The 18,957-nt window shown below is 39.9% G+C and overlaps 2 protein-coding genes across 2 annotated transcripts in view; one reads left to right on the forward strand and one right to left on the reverse strand.

Annotated features, from left to right (window-relative positions):
* Nucleotides 1-10,390, forward strand: part of prkdc (protein kinase, DNA-activated, catalytic subunit) — a gene marked incomplete at its 5' end in the record, with an annotated part of 37,773 nt that extends 27,383 nt beyond the window's left edge. Inside the window, 22 exons of the mRNA XM_079810690.1 lie at nt 1,241-1,429; nt 1,573-1,797; nt 1,950-2,058; nt 2,162-2,264; nt 2,424-2,586; nt 2,769-2,943; nt 3,038-3,222; nt 4,217-4,397; nt 4,541-4,698; nt 5,049-5,260; nt 5,336-5,423; nt 6,647-6,790; nt 7,390-7,597; nt 7,726-7,793; nt 7,877-8,097; nt 8,179-8,271; nt 8,393-8,473; nt 8,606-8,677; nt 8,777-8,978; nt 9,143-9,331; nt 9,561-9,700; nt 9,947-10,390. Coding sequence (XP_079666816.1) covers nt 1,241-1,429; nt 1,573-1,797; nt 1,950-2,058; nt 2,162-2,264; nt 2,424-2,586; nt 2,769-2,943; nt 3,038-3,222; nt 4,217-4,397; nt 4,541-4,698; nt 5,049-5,260; nt 5,336-5,423; nt 6,647-6,790; nt 7,390-7,597; nt 7,726-7,793; nt 7,877-8,097; nt 8,179-8,271; nt 8,393-8,473; nt 8,606-8,677; nt 8,777-8,978; nt 9,143-9,331; nt 9,561-9,700; nt 9,947-10,151 — 3,411 coding nt within the window. The 3' untranslated portion in view covers nt 10,152-10,390. The remainder of the gene's footprint in view (nt 1-1,240; nt 1,430-1,572; nt 1,798-1,949; nt 2,059-2,161; nt 2,265-2,423; nt 2,587-2,768; nt 2,944-3,037; nt 3,223-4,216; nt 4,398-4,540; nt 4,699-5,048; nt 5,261-5,335; nt 5,424-6,646; nt 6,791-7,389; nt 7,598-7,725; nt 7,794-7,876; nt 8,098-8,178; nt 8,272-8,392; nt 8,474-8,605; nt 8,678-8,776; nt 8,979-9,142; nt 9,332-9,560; nt 9,701-9,946) is intronic.
* Nucleotides 10,391-10,526: 136 nt separating this feature from the next.
* garem (GRB2 associated, regulator of MAPK1) lies at nt 10,527-16,262 on the reverse strand. The gene is made up of 6 exons (XM_079810888.1): nt 15,860-16,262; nt 14,732-14,872; nt 13,975-14,105; nt 12,632-13,819; nt 11,990-12,159; nt 10,527-11,880 (listed from the first exon to the last, which is right to left on the reverse strand). Exons 1-6 carry the CDS (start codon nt 15,978-15,980, stop codon nt 11,028-11,030), a joined length of 2,604 nt encoding a protein of 867 aa, XP_079667014.1. The 5' UTR covers nt 15,981-16,262; the 3' UTR covers nt 10,527-11,027.
* Between the last annotated feature and the right edge of the window lie 2,695 nt (nt 16,263-18,957).

The following is an 18,957-nucleotide window of genomic DNA, read 5'->3' on the forward strand; positions in this document are numbered from 1 at the left end:
TACAGTCAAATATGCAATGTTATTTTACTTTTTATCATTTTCTGTACCTGAAAACTAATGTTAGACATACCTGAAAAACCTGAAAAGCATAGTTTTTTATTAGTATCTTTGCTCAGTAGTATTTATTTGTGCTGCTGCTTGTATTTAAATTGTTTGTTCTTATTATTTTCTTTATTTTTATTTGACAGTAGTCCTTTTTTCCCTGCACATAGCAAATACTGAACTGTGCCGAAACCGTGAACCTAAAACCGTGATACAAACCGAACTGTGAACAATCTGTACCGTTACACCCCTAGCGTAACGTATGCGAGGGGGTGCCACAAAATGGAGAACATTTTCAAAGGGTGCCATGACTGAAAAAAGGTTGGGAAACACTGTGTTAGAGAATAAGACACAATATCAGATTTTCACTACATGAATATAGTGCCCAAAAGAATTCACAATAACAATATCGCAATATCTATTTTTTGGGGGGGATAATTCTATCAGTCAAATTATTTTTTAATGTAATCACAATATGAATGTTGAGAGACAAAGAGTTTGTAACCCTAACTGTACAAAAATAACTTTTTTGATCGTCACACAGCAGAATGGGGTCTGTAACAACCAAAAAACTCCCACAATGGAAAGCTAATTTTTCTTGAGTGTGAGTAAAGTGTCTGGCTTTCATCTTTTTTCTCCTCTGAAATGATTTGGTTATACTTTATTTCAATGGTTCACTTTAAACATTCTACTAACTATTAGTAACTTTGCAACTACATGTCAACTGCATGTCGACAGTTAGGTTAGTAGAATAAGTTGACATGTAGTTGAAAAGTTACTTATAGTCACTCAGCAGAATGCCTGTTGGAGGATTCTCAAAATAAAGCGTTGGCATTAAGCAGAGAGTCTACTAATACTCTAATGAGAGTTAGTTGTCATATAGTTGCAAAGTTATTTATAGTTAGTAGTATGTCTAAAGTGGACAAGCGAAATCAAGTGTTACCAATGATTTTGTGCGGCAGTAGTAGCTACACACTCTGTCGTCTTCGACGGACCAGCATTCAGTTGCAATACGACCACCTATATTATATTGGAGTGTCAATATATTTATATAATTTATATTATTTTTTAAATATCACAGTTATCATCCAAACTGGTATATTCCTGAACCCCACAGAGAATTGTAATTTATGAATATTCGATATTTATCCTCTGGTGCTGTTTCTGCATATCTGAACATTTATCTGTTTTGATTCAGGCTCTGAACAAAGAGGACTGGAATGATGGAGAGCCCACAAACACTGAGAAAGATTTCTGGGAGATTGCTGCGCTGGAAGCCTATAATCACCTGACAGAGTGGAAATCTCTGCAGTACTGTGCCACAGTCAACATCGATGACAACTCACCCGTCAAACTAGAAAAAATGTGGACAGAGTCATTTTATGTGGTACGATTTTTAAGTCATTTTGAGCAGTTTACATTTCAGCTATTTTGTCATGGATGTGTCACCACAAGGAGAAACTAATCATCATATTATTATAAAATAATATAATATCCTGCAGTAATTGCTTCTCTTTATGTCTCTAATAGGAAACATACCTGCAGCACATGATGCGTAGTATGTTGAAGCAGTTGCAGCTGGGCGAGAGAACTCAGGATCTGCTCAGCTTTGTTGATGCTGCCATGAAGATGGAAGAGCACAAGATCATCATGGAGACCCATTACAGTCAGGAACTGAGTCTACTGTACATCCTTCAAGAGGACTATGACAGGGCCAAATACTATGCCAACAACTGCATGCAAGTCTTCATGCAGGTTAGTTTCGATAAAAAAAACGAACAAACCAATGAGTTGTTTCACAGAGGACATGTATTTTAGATAGGACGTTACATAGGCCTTTCTTCAACAAATAATAGTATGTATTTACATACATAATTTTTAATTCCACATTACATGGTATCGTGTAGAACTACTCAAGTATCGACCCGCTGCTGAACCGCAGCCGTCTGACTGTGCTACAGTCTGTCCAAGCTCTGACGGAGATCCAGGACTTCCTGAATTATATCACTGGAGAGGGTGAGTAATTATTCTTAGGAAGGTCGGGTGAACACTTAAGGATTTATAACCATGTTGTGGGTTTTCAGCAGACTAAATTATCACTGTATCTTGTTGCTCTCAGTCTCAGTGAATTCTCTCAAGTTCATGGTCAAACGATGGACTAGCCGCTATCCGGATGCTAAACTGGACCCCATGAATGTCTGGGATGACATCATCACATCTCGGTGAGTCTGCTAATTCACAACACCTCACTGGGAATACTGATTTCTCAGTGCTGTTATAGTGAAGAAATGGTTCACCACCTTGAAAAGTCTGAAGTGCTGTAAAGCTTAATCATGGAGATATAAAAATGTCCCATCCATGCTTTCATCTTTGTTTTTTAGTTGTTTCTTCTTGGATAAGATTCTAGAGAGGCTGACTTCCACACCTGAAAACAGCATGGAGGTGGACGGAGCGGAGCAGGCGAGTGGAGAGGAACTCAGAGCGCTGGTGAAGAGCTGCAAATTCAACATGAAACTCCAAATGGCAAACAGTGCATGGAAACAGGTGCTCAGGGTTTTCAAACATCAGTGTTGGAGCCTAGTAGTTTACTTTTTATTTCTGTGGGGTGGGGGGTTTGGGGCTGAATAGATCTAATTGTTTTCAACATCAGTCATTCAAGCTTGGCTCTTAAGAGACAAAAAAGAATTAAGAACAAGCAGAATGTAATGTGTTCATTTTGCTGACAGAATAACTTTCCGGTGGCATCCAAGCTGTTGAAGGAACTTCACCGTGATGCAAAGATTGACGGTGCCTGGTTGCTCCGCTGGGTCCACAGCTTCAGCCGTTTCACTCACAGAAGAAGTGCTGGCCTTGGATCTGCTGAAAAGATTAATGCTTTGCTCAAGACTGTTCCACTTTTAAGTATGAATCATCCTCTCTTATCATATAAAATATACATAATTTCAACCCTTGTCACAGTCCGAGTTTATTATAGACGCATTACTGTATTTTACAGTGGATAGTGAGAGACAGAGTGAAGGCTCCTCTGCTCAGATGCTTCGTGATCAGAAGATCCTTCTGGGCACCACCTTTGACTTCATGGCCAGCGCTGCAGATCGCAGCCCCTCTTCTCTAGAGACTCTCGGGGAAGATAAAGTACAGAAGATTCTTCAACTTTCAATGGCCTCATCTGCCACAGAGGTAATAAGTTATTTAGACATCGCTTTCTGGCATATATTGCTTATTGAAGTCACAGATTCCAATTGTTATTGTAGAATTGGTCATGTATTTTTGGCATTGAAGCTGTATATTTTGAATGTCTTCAATATGAAAAAGCAAGGAGCAGCACCATGGTGTAGGTATTACACTACCGTTCAAAAGTTTGGGGAGTTTTTTTTATGTTTTTGAAAGAAGTCTCTTACACACTAAAGCTGCATTAATTTATTTTTTTATTCATTTAAAAAACCAATATGTGACAATTTATAATAACCGTTTTGTATTTTAATATATTTTAAAATTCTTGTGATGGCAAAGCTACATTTTCAGCATCATTACTCCAGTGTTCAGTTTCACATGATCCTTTAGAAATTATTCTAAGATAGGATGTTACATAGGCCTTTCTTCAACAAATAATAGTATGCATTTACATACATCATTTTCCCTTCCACATTACATGGTGATGTGAACACCCTTATTATTATCAGAATACTTTGATGAATAGAAAGATCAAAATATCAGATTCATTTGAAATGGAAATCATTTGTAACATTTAATGTGTGCTTGCTGAATAAAAGTATTAATTTGTTTTAAAATTATATATATTACTGATCCCAAACTTGCAGGTTTGCACCCCTTTAAACAGTTGAAACAACAAAAAAGTTTCTGCCTCTTGAAGAAATATTTTTGAAATATCATTACTTGTTTAGTAGTGTCTGAAATCAAGATTTTTATGCTTTCAGTCAGTGCACAAATGAATAATGCTAGTACATACTGGTTTATTAAAAATACATTTTTAATATTACGTAAACCATGACATTGTCATTTTCCTATGGCATTTAGAAAAAAAAAAGAAGAGGAAAAATAGTTTTGCCATTATTTTGACGACTGCATGAGTGTTTGTTGTGCTCTAGCTGTTGGTATTAGTTTTTCTCGCCCCAGTTCGGATCATGATCTTGGGTGTTGTTTTTTCGCTCAGGTGGCAGAGGGTCTGCAGACGCAGGCTCTGGAGTTGTTGCGAAGTGCTGCACGTAAGGCAGAAGAGGAAGAGCAGTCCTTCAGCCAGCAGCATGTGCACACACAAGGTATTGTGGAGGCCTACATGACCTTGGTCAACTTCTGTGACCGAAGACTAAGAGTGAGCGAACAGAAAGAAGAGGGTAAGACAGCTCTGGACCAATACAGCACCCAACTGCTCTCATAAATATCTCACAGAATTGATAATGTCTTTTTGTGATTCCATGCATGCAGGTACAGTGCAAGTTGATGTACTTCTAACAACACCTTTAATGTTTGATTCTAGCAATCAGTCCTAAGCTGCAGTCTTTGCCTGGACATGTAGTGAAGATGACGCTGAAGGCACTGAAGCTCAACTCAGATGAGGCCAGGCTCAAGTTCCCACGTCTACTGCAGCTAGTAGAACTGTACCCCGCAGAAACCCTGGACCTGATGGTCAGAGAGGTACGAGATAATTTGCTGCCCTAAGTTCATAGATTTTAGGATTTTGCAAATAAACACTGATGCAAAGTGGAGACCACAGATGGTCCAGAAGAACTTTACTGTCCACTGAGCAAAATCTTTTTACATGGTTAAATTAATATTTAGAGTTTAGATATTTTAAGGCAAAAGGTAAATGTAAATGAACATGGCCAACAGAAACTCAACTACTTTGGTGAATCAGAAAATGGCATTTGTAAATATGTAATACATTTAGCAAAGCTAAAGATTTTGATAACAATGCCTCATTATTCATCTCCTCATGAGGTATGAATTTTTGAGCAAACTGCTTTTCTCTTTTTCTGTCCTTTTAGGTTGTTAGTGTGCCTTGCTGGTTGCTGATTGGCTGGATCAGTCAAATGATGGCTCTGCTTGACAAACCACAGGCGACAGCAGTTCAGCATGTTATAGAGGAGATCGCAGAATGTTATCCACAAGCCCTTGTCTACCCATACATGATCAGCAGTGAGAGCTACACCTTTGAGGAGACTGCGAGTGGTCAGAGGAACCGGGAGTTTGTTGAGAAGTATGTAAAGGACTGTGCAGTGACTTGATGCCTTCCTAATACTGAGACATGAAAACTGTGTTGTTTGTGTTCCAGGCTGAATTCATTACTGGATAAAGGTGGCGTCATTCAAGAGTTTGTAGATGCCCTTCAGCAACTTACCAACCCTGACATGGTTTTCAAGGTACAAAGTCCTTTTCCCTATGAGTCTTGCCCCAAACTCCAAGTGCCATTGGTTGAGCCAGTTTTGAGATGTCAAGCCCATTCAAGCTGCTCAACTAGGTTGCAGTTTCAGTTGGTGCCTCTAGTGCAGTGGTCGGGAACCTGTGGCTCGCGAGACAAACCTGGCTCTTTGACAAAAATCATGTGGTTCGCCCTTTACCAACAAATGATTGATAAAACATTTTGACTCATCAACAGCGATCCACTCTCTGCAGAAAAAGCAGCCAATTACAGTTAAAGCCAACTACCGAAGTTAATGAAAAGTTTATAATATTAATAATATTTAAGTTGTACCAAAGGAGGACCAAAGTGCGTGTTCAGTGCCTCGCAATCAACTAACCACTTATATTTGTATGGTAACCTACAGCTCCTGCACTCGGATTCAAGCAGCTGCGTAGCTTGTTTAAGGTAATGGCAAAAAAACATTTTTAGAACAGCAGCGAAAATGTAAAAGTAGGCTATATAAACTTTAATATATAATTTTATTGAAACTGTTGCTTTGCTGTGCCAAGAGACACTTCGAAACATTTCACCCGCTGGTACTTTCGCTTTTGCCGCAGAGACCATTTATGTCCTATAAATGTATAAATGTATGAGAAAGAAAAGAGCGGGATGTAGCCTACTTTATATTGATAATAAATATTAAAAGTGCGACAAGTCGCAAAAGAGAACTGAATTCTACTGACGGGATGCTGTGCACGCGCTCCAAGTGCAACATGGACAAGCATAGTAGCCTTTGTCTTCGGTTGCGCACCTAAGCGGCCAAATAAACACAGAAATATATCAAAATGCCAAGATGTAAGCATTGTGTGCATCCTCTCTCTCTCTCTCTCTCTCTCTCTCTCTCTCTCTCTCTCTCTCTCTCTCTCTCTCTCTCTCTCTCTCTCTCTCTCTCTCTCTCTCTCTCTCTCTCTCTCTCTTTCTCTCTCTCTCTCTTTCTCTCTCTTTCTCTCTCACTCACTCTCTCTCTCTCACTCACTCACTCTCACTCACTCACTCACTCACTCACTCACTCACTCTTTTGGAAAAATGCATTAATCAAAATGAAAAAAAATGGCTTTTTGGTCAAAAAAGGTTCCCAACCTCTGCTCTAGTGGCACAGTAATTACACACTTCCTCTTTAACTTGCATGACATTTTTATGGCTTGTTGTGTTAGTTTTGATTCTCAAGTAATGGTTTGGCAGGACTGGTTGGGTGAGGTGAAGAATCAACTGGACAAGCCAGACATGGACAAAAAGAAAATGAAGCAGCTGTACGAGGAAATGACTGGAATGCTTGGCGATTCAAAGTCTCCAGAACTTGGATCTTTCCGAAGAAAATTCATTCAGGTTCACAAACAATTTACAGTACTTATACTTATGTACAGTACTTATGCGATAGCAAATCACAAAGGCTGCAATTTAATTAAATGGATGTGGTGCATATTTCAGAGTGAAACGCAGCACTCTTCTTTTACATGCACGCAGCTCATTATCCAATATTTTCAGCATCACCGAGTGGCTCGGCTGGCAGTAAATGCTGCTCCGCACAAACTTATCTCTGCATCTGCTCTGAGTTTGGGTCGTTTATAACCGGCATTTGGGAATGCAATATGCGCCAACTTTTTTCCCAAACTTGTAATAAGAAGTGCTTACAAACTGATCTTGTCAACAAAAGAGCACCTGTGGTTTTCCTCCAAAATAAAAGCTTGATGCTTAAATGTTGAAATTAAGACTATTACTATATTATTATAGTTGTAATTTCTTATTTAGTTTGATATTTTATTTAGTAATATCAATAATCAAATTATTATTATTATTATTATTTTATAGTCATATTAATTAGATGTGGTGGTGGTGTTTTTGTTGTTGTAATTAATCATGCTGGTTTCTTTGTATTTCATGAATAGATACATGTTTTTGGTTTACTGTTAAATTGTCTATCGCAGAAATTCCGTGGAGAAGTGGAGAAGCTGCTTGGCGCTGATGGGTCCAAGTTGTTTGACAAGCGAAAGGATAAGAATTTCCTTCAGCAGGTGGACCAAATGGCTGCCAACATGAAACGTTTCCAAAAGGAACCAGGGAACATGAAGGAATATTCACCCTGGCTCAGCAGCTTCAAAGCAGAAACGCTCAAGAATGAACTGGAGGTACCAGGTTAGTTCAAACCTTTCTTATTTTTACTTTTGTAAATCATGTCTGTTTCTCATTACTTTAATAAAGTTCTCCATGTAGCATAAGTGTTTGTCTTTTGAAGTCGTCTGGTTCTGGTCTTCCCTCTACAGGTCAATATGATGGCAAATCAAAGCCTTTGCCTGAATATCATGCGAAGATCACAGGTTTCGATGAAAGGGTATGAGGAATAATCTTCTTCTTATTAGGTGTCATTTTGAAATGATTCTTTCAGTGAAGTACAGTTCATCTTTTCTACCGTAGGTAAAGGTTATGACATCTATTCGACGGCCAAAGCGTATCATCATACGAGGAGATGACGAGCGGGATTATCCATTCCTTGTGAAGGGCGGGGAGGACCTGCGGCAGGACCAGCGCATCGAGCAGCTCTTTGGCGTAATGAACATGATTCTCAGTCAGGACACTGCCTGTTCTCAGCGAAGCCTGGCACTCCGCACTTACCAGGTTATTCCCATCACCAGCAGGTACCAGGATGGACTTCTCTCTCTGGCCTGACCTTAACTGTTTTTTAAGCGTCGTTTACGAATGTCTGCTGACATTTACAGGATCGGCCTGATTGAGTGGATGGAGAACACCTGCACTCTGAAGGACTTCCTTTCCAGCAGAAGGACTGAACAGGAGCTGAGGACAATCATGAAGTGGATATTTATTCCTTTTCCTCTGCAAATAAAGCAAAAAGTTTCTGCCTTCATATCTTGCAAATCAATATGTACTCTGCATCGAGTGAATCAAGTGGTACTTTGTTTTAATGTATTTTAGGCCCAATGATTCATATGATGAATGGATCAGCAAAGTTGCTGGGAAGGTGGACGTCATTAGACGATATGCTGAACTGTACAAGTAAGTCATCAGTTCATTTGACCACTTGTCATGGGTCAGTGTTACTGAGTATTCTACAATGGCTTTAAAACATGACTTGTCCTTGTATAAATAATAGTAGTTCTTAATGCATTTACATTTGATTCACTACAGGAAAGCAAAACGTGTGGACACAGTGAACAACTTTAGGAAAATTGAGCAGATGGTGCCTGATGACTTGTTAAAGTATGCCATAATTTATCTCTGCATTATACATTGATCAAGTGTAACACTAATGGTATTTGCCCTAATTCAATTAATGATGCCATGAATGCTTGTTTTCAGGCGTGCTTTTTTAAGGATGAGTACCACACCTGAAGCCTTCCTTTCGTTGCGGTCCCATTTCAGCAGCTCTCATGCTGTGCTCTGCATCAGTCACTGGATTCTGGGCATTGGTGATCGGCATCTTTCTAACTTCATGATCAACACAGAGACGGGCGGCATGATCGGCATCGACTTCGGTCATGCTTTTGGATCAGCCACACAGGTTGGGTTTTTTGTCTTGTATTCATTAGTATGTTCGACTGAAAGTACAGTGATTTTGTAAGGTGATAAAAGCACAGCACTAATTTCGAGATAAAAGATTGATTAACAGTTTGACTTAATGATGGTTCAATTAGATCTGAGGACAATAACTTGTATTACATGTAGTTCCTCCCAGTGCCTGAACTGATGCCATTTAGACTGACACGGCAGTTTATGAACTTGATGCGACCCATGGCCGAGTCTGGCCTCATCCAGAGTGTGATGGTACACTCACTGCGAGCCTTCAGAGATGACCCAGACCTGCTTCTCAACACCATGGATGTGTTCGTAAAGGAGCCTTCACTGGACTGGAAGGTAGAAGAACACAAAGCATATTTACAATAGCTTGCTTTCCTAATTGTCACATAGCCCTCAATGTTATCATCGAAGTGATCTGTCCTCATTGTAAATCTGTTTCACATTTATCCATTTTCTAGTTTCCCACCTAAGAGCTGATGTCTATAACAAGCTTAGACATTATTGAATCAGTATGAAATAGGCAGGATAATTGTGAAAGACATCACCATTTTTCCTCATGTTACAGAACTTTGAGCTGAAGCAGCTGAAGAAAGGAGGTACCTGGACAGAGAGTGTGGACACCAAAGAAATAAACTGGTTCCCTCTACAGAAGGTCACCTTTGCTCGCCGGAAGCTAGAGGGAGCCAATCCTTTGGTTATAACAAGGTAGGTCAAACCACAAAACTTTAGCTCTTATTTTTGTGGATTTCTGTTTTAAACATTTACAATGGGAACATATCATGATGCCTTGTAATAAGTTCAACCACTTGCATTAAATTATTACTTTTCTTACAATTGTTGTAAAGACTTCAAAACCGTTTTCTTCATGGACAAAATAAGAACGTGCCAGTTTTTAATGCCAATATTATACAGAAAGACATTTCTAACCATGTTGATTGGTTAATGTTCTAGTGAAGAGCTTTGTCTCGGATTTGAGAAGACTCCGGAGTATAAGGGCATGTTGGCTGTTGCTCGAGGGGAAGAACAACACAATATAAGAGCTCGGCACAATGAGAAAGATCTGAGTGTTGAAGATCAAGTAGATTGCTTGCTCGATCAAGCAACTGACCCTAATATATTGGGCAGGGTGTGGGTAGGCTGGGAACCGTGGATTTGAACCAAATAGTGGGTGGCATAATGAAGTCCAGGTAGATGTGTTTTTGTATTTTTCTAAATTTTGTAAACCTGTGAAGAAAAGGCTTTCAGAACCACAGCTACTGTCAAATGACACTTTTATAGCAATGTTCAGCTATACTGCAAAATGTAACGAGATTTACCTGATGTGTAAAAGAAAAAACGGTAGCGCACAGTTGTCAATTCCCATTGCACTGCATTAAAGGCATCTAGCCATCAAATAAAACATTTCTACGTGTCATTTGTCATACTGGAGCCTACAAAGCCAAAGTGTTTGAACAGATATAAAAGTGTGAGACTTCATCCTCTTCACTTTTGTTTTACACATCAGCTTTCATTAATCGCTGGGGTAAAAATAATGGTACTGGGAGCATTTTAATTTACAGCGAGCTAGTGACAGTGACCACTAACAACATTGTTACAACTTGGTTAAGGATAATTTAATTTGAACGGGGTGCAAATATTAGTTCTTAATATGGTAAAGCAAAAATAAATTACCTAATCAATTGTCAATCATCTTTATTGATCAACAACAAAAGAAACTTAGGCCACAGTTCAATTGGGTCAGAATAGCTTCAGGTTTTTCAAAGGCTTTGGGTTTGAGCAAATAAAGTCTGTTGTGCAGGTACCGTAAGGTCAGAGAGATTACAGAGATGGGCACAGGTTAATACACAAAGCAATCAATATATAGATTTATATACATGTATATATTAAACAAAATGGCTATTAAAATCATTACAAGACTGCATAGCATTGAGATACAAAACGGTCAAATGCAATACTGAAGGCCAATATTTGCTGCGGCATCACTGCGGCACATTGCATTTGTTTTGCTCTAGACTGACTTGCTTGTTCAGCCTTACATTTTGGGCCTCCAGCCATTAATAAACTGCATGAGTTTCTTCACTTGAAGTTTGCTTAGCTTAAAGTCTTCTGACAAAATCTCCTCTGTTAGCTGCAGGAGCAAATTTCCATCAATTTTTTCTTGCACAAACAAAGAGACAACATCATCTGACAAACCAATGAACCGTAGTGACTTCGAAACCTCTTCAATGGAGATACCTGATAGATTACTTGGTGGTTGCCAAGACAACCCTGTAGTGACAGGACAGGAAATGGAGAATACTTCTGTAGTGCCGTGATGCGGCCTTTCAAGCAAGCAGCTTTTGGACTCAAGTTCGATGACGTCCACATCGGCCTTGGCTGTAATAGCAGGCTCTGCATCCTTCTTTGTATCGTTACATTTAGGGGTTCTTGGAGGCAAGATAGGGCAGGACTGGCTTTGCTTAGTGTTACATTCCTCTGTGTATTTGTCTCTGCACATTTCCATGTTATAGCTGGTGGACTTGGTGCAAAACTTGGCAGACTGGGAAACCTGTTGGGCCTTGGAGGCCACAGCGCTGCCCTCACAATTTGCTCGCCTCTCGAAGTCTAACAAGCCTGAGGGACAAGCCTTAGGAGTACCAGGGGTCCTCTTCCGAGGATAACTAGAGTAACTCCGGCAGTGAGGCGATGGGAAGTCCTCCCCTTTATATGACTCACCGCCGCAGAAATCGTTAGGCCAGGAAAGGCGGGAGAAAGAGGCATCTACCGAGGGTTTGAGGCAAGGGAGAGGCTTGGAGCCTTCACTGACATCTGGTCTGATCCAGTTACAAGGGTAACATGCGTGGTTCTGCTCATCTGATTCACTCTGAGATTCGCCCTCTCCACCTCTATTGAGAGATGGAGAACAGGGAAGGGAGAAGAGGATCATTCAGTCATAAGTAGTGCAGTTCACAAAAACTAATGTCCATTTGTCAATCAAAACTGTGCATAACTCACATGTTGTGTAAGCCGGACGAGTAATAGGATAATGTTGGGCTTGGGGAGCGGGTATCTGTCTGACGTGGCTTGGCAGGAGGGTATGGCACTGTGGCACTGCTTGAGCTTGCTTGCTTGGAGCTCCTCGGTGGAATCGGTGGAGCATTCAACAATCTGCACTCCTCCTTTACCTGCGAAGATGACGAAAAAACAAACTGTAATGGCTCTAAGAAAAATGTATGTATTACAATTATATTATTAGAGGAGTGAATGGATACAGATTTCCTGAGACAGACTGTGCAAATGTATCAACAAGGCCTTGAAAACACATTTTAAATTTTAACCTTTGTTCCTACTTGGAATATACCTTCAGCGATTGACCAACAGTACACAAATAAGTCACTATGTAAGCACAGAATAAACTTTGCCTTATCTGTGAGCGTGATACAAAACAAAGAACCTTAAAATGTTCTACAAACCTAGATTCAGGGTTTTCACTCTTTTCAAGCAATTACTTTTCCAGTCTTTTGTGTTTTAGTGGATAAGGATTTTTAGAAATGTTTTTATTCATGTTTTTGTGATTTAATCTTCCCTTGCCTAAACCAAAAGAAATGACTCAAAAGAACAATTCACAAATTATCATCGCAGTAAAAATGAACTCACAGCTTCAGACTTTGGAGGCACCGGAGGTGGAGGTAGATTGGCATCTGTGCCAAGCAGTGCACTTGTAGGACCTGCTGTAGAGAATGGCAGTACAGTCGTGCAGCCAGAGACAGTAGAGTTTCCCCGGACACCCTCAATGTGGTCTAGTACAGATCCAGAATTCTTAAATTGATCCAACCAAAGCTCCTCGTATGGCACGTCTGGTTTAAGGGAGCCTGAAGAACTCTCCAGCAGCTCAGGGAACAGATAATCTGCATCCGCTGGTTCTGCTGGCACACAATCTCCACATAAGCTAACGCAACCCTGAAGATTCACCTCGCTGTTTCCGTGAAGATTGTTTCCGTAGACACAGACAGAAAGGCGATGAAATGACTGTGTGAGCTCATCTCGGGCTGAACTTAGAGAACTTGGCAAATGCACGTGTGAGGGGCAGCCATTGCTCCCACTTCCACTGCTGTTGCAGATGGCGCTCCCACTTCCCGTTCCTCCGGAGCTACTTTTTTTCGGGCTCTTGCCGTCCTCAATCCAGTCCACCCGCACATCACGGACTGCCCTAGAATAGTCGTCAATGTCGAACTGCTCCTGGCAGTAAGCAAACCAGCGGTGGACCACTGTCTCCAGCCAGGCTTCTCCTTGAAGCAGCCCTTCAGGCACCAGTAAACGTGGCAGTGCTGTGGACACATGCAAGGGGAAATGCACTGGCAGTATTTTGTTTGGACGTAACGCACTACATACGACCACTGTCTTAGTCTGGATGTTGACTAGCTTATATCGGTGGCCTTCGCGGATCAAATGGAGGTCATGCGGATTACGTGGCGGGCTGCTGGGCACCATGACATTCACTGGTAACCTGGTCTTCTCCACGATTGTGCGAATAGTGTGTTCTCCTTCCTGCATCTGCAGCTCCAGTGGGGAGCAGGTACTGAAACGACCACGGCACTGGAAAGGCAGGCTGATGCTCTCATTGGTGCGGTGGTTCATGCAGATAAGGCAGGGCATCTTTCCACGGCCAAGCTTACTGATGGAGTTGAGCTTGCCGATGCGCTTGAAGATAGTGTTGAAACGGGATTTTTCTCGCGATGTTTTGGCATAGAGGATCTCAGCCTGCCCCATTAGTGTCAGCTCATCCCCAGTGCTCAGTGTGATGTTGTAAACTTCTGTGTCCTCATTGGATTCTCCTGATGCCATCTAGGAGAAACACAAAAGCATCACTGGAAAAAAAATGCTAGTCACACAGAAGACCTTTGACTGCTGCAAATCTTAAAATTAGGGCAAATCGATATGACCCATTCTGATAAAGGTCTAAATCAAAAACAGTGGCTGGTGTGAGCACAAAACCAGACCTTGACATTGAAGGTTATTTCCTCCATGACATAAACTCGCTCAGGGAATGCTTTGGCCACTTCCTCCACGCTGTTGAAGTACTGTACAGGCTCCTTAATGTCCCTGTCCTGCTCCAGCAGCTTAAACTGGCCTGTGACGTTCAGTAAAACAGAGCAATTATGTAACACCATGACAACAATGTGTTCATTGTTTCAGTAACAAAACGTACAATATATAAATTGAAATGAATTGGATTTCAAGTTGCCAGGCCATTTCAGTTTAAAGCAAAGAAATGCATTATATCAATTTGGGCATATTAAACAACTCCAACTTATAGTTGGATATAACTGTTCATTTTTAATTCCTTGAACTGAAATAAAACCAAATAATATTTTGCCAAATTTTATAAAAACACTGCAACAGAGAAAGAAGTAGGAAAATAGACAGACATACTTGGTCTGTATGAACCAAATCCATGGTTTTTAAAATTCTAAGGAAGGTCTTGTTTCCTTTAAGTGGCCAACTGACCCTCTCCACAGCCAGAGGAATGTCAATATGAAAAGACCAATTAGCTAATGAACCCCCAACTAAAAGCAGATGGGAAATACATAGCACTGATCGTCGCTCTTTCTGTTTTAATGAGTAGCAATAAAACAGTGAATCCTAGCAGACTAACTTTTATATCCTTTGATTTATTTATGGAAAATGCATGTTAGAAAGAACAAATGGTGCTTCTTCAAACAGTACATGCTGCACTACAACAACTGAGTGGCTTACCTTCATAATGGACAGGGATCTCGATTTTCGGTCCGATGACATAATGGCCCTCCTCTAGGCTATGGGCGGTAATTGTGGTCCACTGCCGGCATGAATGAATCAAGAGGTAGTCATTTTCTCTGAGCCCTTCCACCGATTCCCCTGAGGCGGAACACAATATGACATCAGTATGGAGCAGTGCCCTTAATAGTGTGTGTTGTCAAAATAAAACTATTGAAAATCAGAGCAAAGAAGCATGCTAAAGTGGTGCTTAAGGATATAATAAAGTCCACAATGAAACGGATCTAAAGAACAGCCGTTGCAAAAATCATAATTTACTCTACTTATATAATGACAATAAAATACTTGTAAGTAGAGCATTCACATAAACTAATATAAGAGGTGAGATGGGTTCCTTTTGTGTGCCTTTAGCTCTGTCTGTTGTACCCAATGAACGCATAAGGGTTCAGTTAGTGAGTCTAATGATAGTGCCCCAGTTCCCATAATGATAATGATCTAGTAGTTCCTCTGATATTATGACTTCCTCCTCCATCTTTACACACAGCACTGAGCTCAGCTCACACACACAACAGCACTTAGAGCTCACGTTTTAAGCACTTTATAATAAAACGCCGATACATAAATAACTCAATTAAACCTATATCACTAGTGTTTATAACATTTTAATCTATTGAGCATTTCTCGCACCTAAAGTTTCAGAATTGAGGAGTTTGCGGACGTTGTGGTCTAGTTCGGAAAATCTAGGAGTTTTGTACTAGATGATAAAAATAAAATGTTATAAGGTCGGTGTTTGACTGCATACAGTCTGTTATTTAACTCTCTGGCCTCTGGCTAATTTGAGTTAGCCTGCTAACATCCATGCCTCACTTTTTCGCCTTTTATTTGGCTGTTTGGTCTTTAACTGATTCAGAACAACTAAAAACGCATTCATTTTAATGTAGACTGTGTACGCGATGGCAGTAAAGCCCACGGTTTAAAGGTATTCCGCACGGTGTGTTCATGGAGTGAAGGCTCGCGCTAGCCTAGCGCGCGAAGCGGCTAATTATTGGAATTCCACAGGAGCGCGACCGCCCACGCGCAGCTGCCGCTGCTGCACACAACACCAATACAACTCAGGACAAATCTTACCGCTGTCCAACTTCACGATCTGTGGTAGTCTGTAGGCACTAACAAGTCTATCCAAAGGTAGTGTCGTCGTACTCCACGTTACATCTTTCAAACTGTTGTACAGCATCGATCCAAGGTCCATGTTAGCTGGCTAACATCAGCAGCACGTTAACCCACCGCAGCATGCATCTGCAGTGAACAACGGCTCTTTCATGGATAAAGCTTCGTTGGATGTCCTTTTGTTTACTCAAAGGCAACCGTGGATTGCAAGTGAAGCCATGTCAGCAGACTGTCTATTTACACTGACAGGAAATGCCATGTATCACATACCGTAGCGATCTCGGAGCTGGAGTGGCTATTTCCTTTTCCCAGTAGCTCCAGCGGTTGCCCAGGCAACCAGCGCCATAATGGTTCTGCCTTGTGTGATTTTTTTTAATTGAATTTCAAAAATAAAAAACAATTCAGTAGGTTCTCTGAAACATTTAATAGTATAGTATACAATAGTAATCACATAAAAATAAATGAATGCATATGCAGCATGACAAATATATATTTAACAGGTTTAACGTTCTTGGATTTTTTTTTTTTTTTTTTTTTTTTACAATTTTATAGATTTGAAATCATTTAAAGGGCTGTTTGGAAATGAACAAAATAGGGATTTGATTCCCTTGGTTGACCATGTTCTTGGTATAATGTCATGATATGAAAGATGTTTCATGATAACATGGTATCATGCTAATAATAATATTTTTTTGTGACAATGTAGCCACATTGATGATGGGTGGCAAAATTAATTATTTATGAATCATTCATTTAAAACCCCATGTTGGTCGATCAGTAAGCTAATCTGAATATCATTCATTACCCCAATGATATATATGATCAATATAAGTAATGACCATATTCCAATATGTCATGCAAATGCTTTAACCCACATGCTGTTGGTTTAAGCCAATATCTAAACCAGCATAATTTAATGTTTTGGGGAATATCTATTGTAACAGAATATTAAATAATATCTGTGCGTGTCCTTCTCAGAGATTCTGGGTGCTATGCAGGTCTTTCTGCAAAGACAAGCTAGCACAGAAAGACATTTAGGCCCGGTTTCACAGACAGGGCTTAGACTAAGCCAGGGTTAGGCCTTAGTTCAATTAGGACATTTAAGTAACTTTTATAAACGTGCCCAATAAAAAAACATTACTGGTGTGCATCTTGAGACAAAACAATGCCACTGACATATTTTAAGATTTGTCAGTGCAAGATTCTTTCAGTTAAAATAGCTCAAACATGCATTTTAGTCTAGGATTAGCTTAAGCATTGTCTGTGAAACCGGGGGATAGTATACTAAAGAATTTGGAAGAAATAAAAACACAAATCAATACGCAGAAGCTCTCATGGCCCACGTTTTGAAGTTCAGCGCTTGCTTGTGTGCTGTTGTCAAGGACAAGGTCGTTGCATTGTTAAATTATCTTTCAGAATTATTAAAACTGTAGAAAAAAAAGATCTGTAGGAAAACAATGTATCTTAGTTTATTTGGAATATGCTGATTATCATGTTTCCATGAACGTTCCAGTAGAGCAAGGCTTAACCTTAATCAGAAAGTGATGTATAGGGAGTGCAGAATTATTAGGCACGTTGATTTTCTGATCATATTTTTTTTCCAGGCACATTTGACCAATTCCAAACCACAGTAATCCTAATAACTACTATTGATTTAGTATTTAATAATGTATAAGTGATATATAATTGTTCATGAAGGCTGGAAATGAAAATCACCTTATATTCAGGTGTGCAGAATTATTAGGCATGTTTTCTTTTACAGATAAATTGAGCCAAAAAAGAGATTTAACTCAGACTGAAAAGTCAAAAAGTATTAAATGCCCATGAGAAGGATGCAATACTAATGCAATACTAGACATTGCAGTTAAGGCATGACCATTGGACAGTGAAATGCTCGTTGGGTCAGCAGGATCTGACAAAAACAGGTGGTGAAGAAAAGACACCTGTTAACTGCAAAAGAATTAAGAATTAAGGTGAAGAATTAAGGGTGAAACCATCAGGAAGCCTTTAGTCTCCAGCGCCACCATTTTCCAGAGCTGCAACCTACCTGGAGTCTCCAGAAGTGCAAGGTGTCAGGATCTCCGAGACTTCAGTTAGGTAAAGAATCCTAAAAAATGACCCCCACTAGATAAGAATCACAAGCTGAAGTGTTGTAAAATACATGAAGAAGGTTTTTTTATAGGCTTTATAGGTTTTATAGGTTGAGAATGACTCTTGAAGGACCAGCACCACATCCTCTAGTACCACTGTTTGAAGAATTCATCTTCCAGAATCTGGCAGTACGTTTTGGGAGTTCATTTTAGTCCATCCTGAAGTCCGTTTTGCAGAGATGGACTAAAAATGAACTCCCAAAACGTACTGCCAGATTCTGGAAGATGAATTCTTCAAACAGTGGTACTAGAGGATGTGGTGCTGGTCCTTCAAGAGTCACTCTCAACCTATCTGTCCATAAAGCCTATAAAAAAACCTTCTTCATGTATTTTACAACACTTCAGCTTATGATTCTTATCTAGTGGGGGTCATTTTTTAGGATTCTTTACCTAACTGAAGTCTCTGAGATCCTGACACATTGCACTTCTGGAGACTCCAGGTAGGTTGCAGCTCTGGAAAATGGTGGCGCTGGAGACTAAAGGGTTCCTGATGGTTTCACCCTTAATTCTTCACCTTAATTCTTAATTCTTTTGCAGTTAACAGGTGTCTTTTCTTCACCACCTGTTTTTGTCAGATCCTGCTGACCCAACGAGCATTTCACTGTCCAATGGTCATGCCTTAACTGCAATGTCTAGTATTGGATTAGTATTGCATCCTTCTCATGGGCATTTAATACTTTTTAAAAAGAGTTAAATCTCTTTTTTGGCTCAATTTATCTGTAAAAGAAAACATGCCTAATAATTCTGCACACCTGAATATAAGGTGATTTTCATTTCCAGCCTTCATGAACAATTATATATCACTTATACATTATTAAATACTAAATTTATTAGGATTACTGTGGTTTGGAATTGGTCAAATGTGCCTGGAAAAAAAATATGATCAGAAAATCAACGTGCCTAATAATT

Source organism: Gobio gobio, assembly GCF_949357685.1.
Source record: "Gobio gobio genome assembly, chromosome: 2".
NCBI classification, from domain to species: Eukaryota; Metazoa; Chordata; class Actinopteri; order Cypriniformes; family Gobionidae; genus Gobio; species Gobio gobio.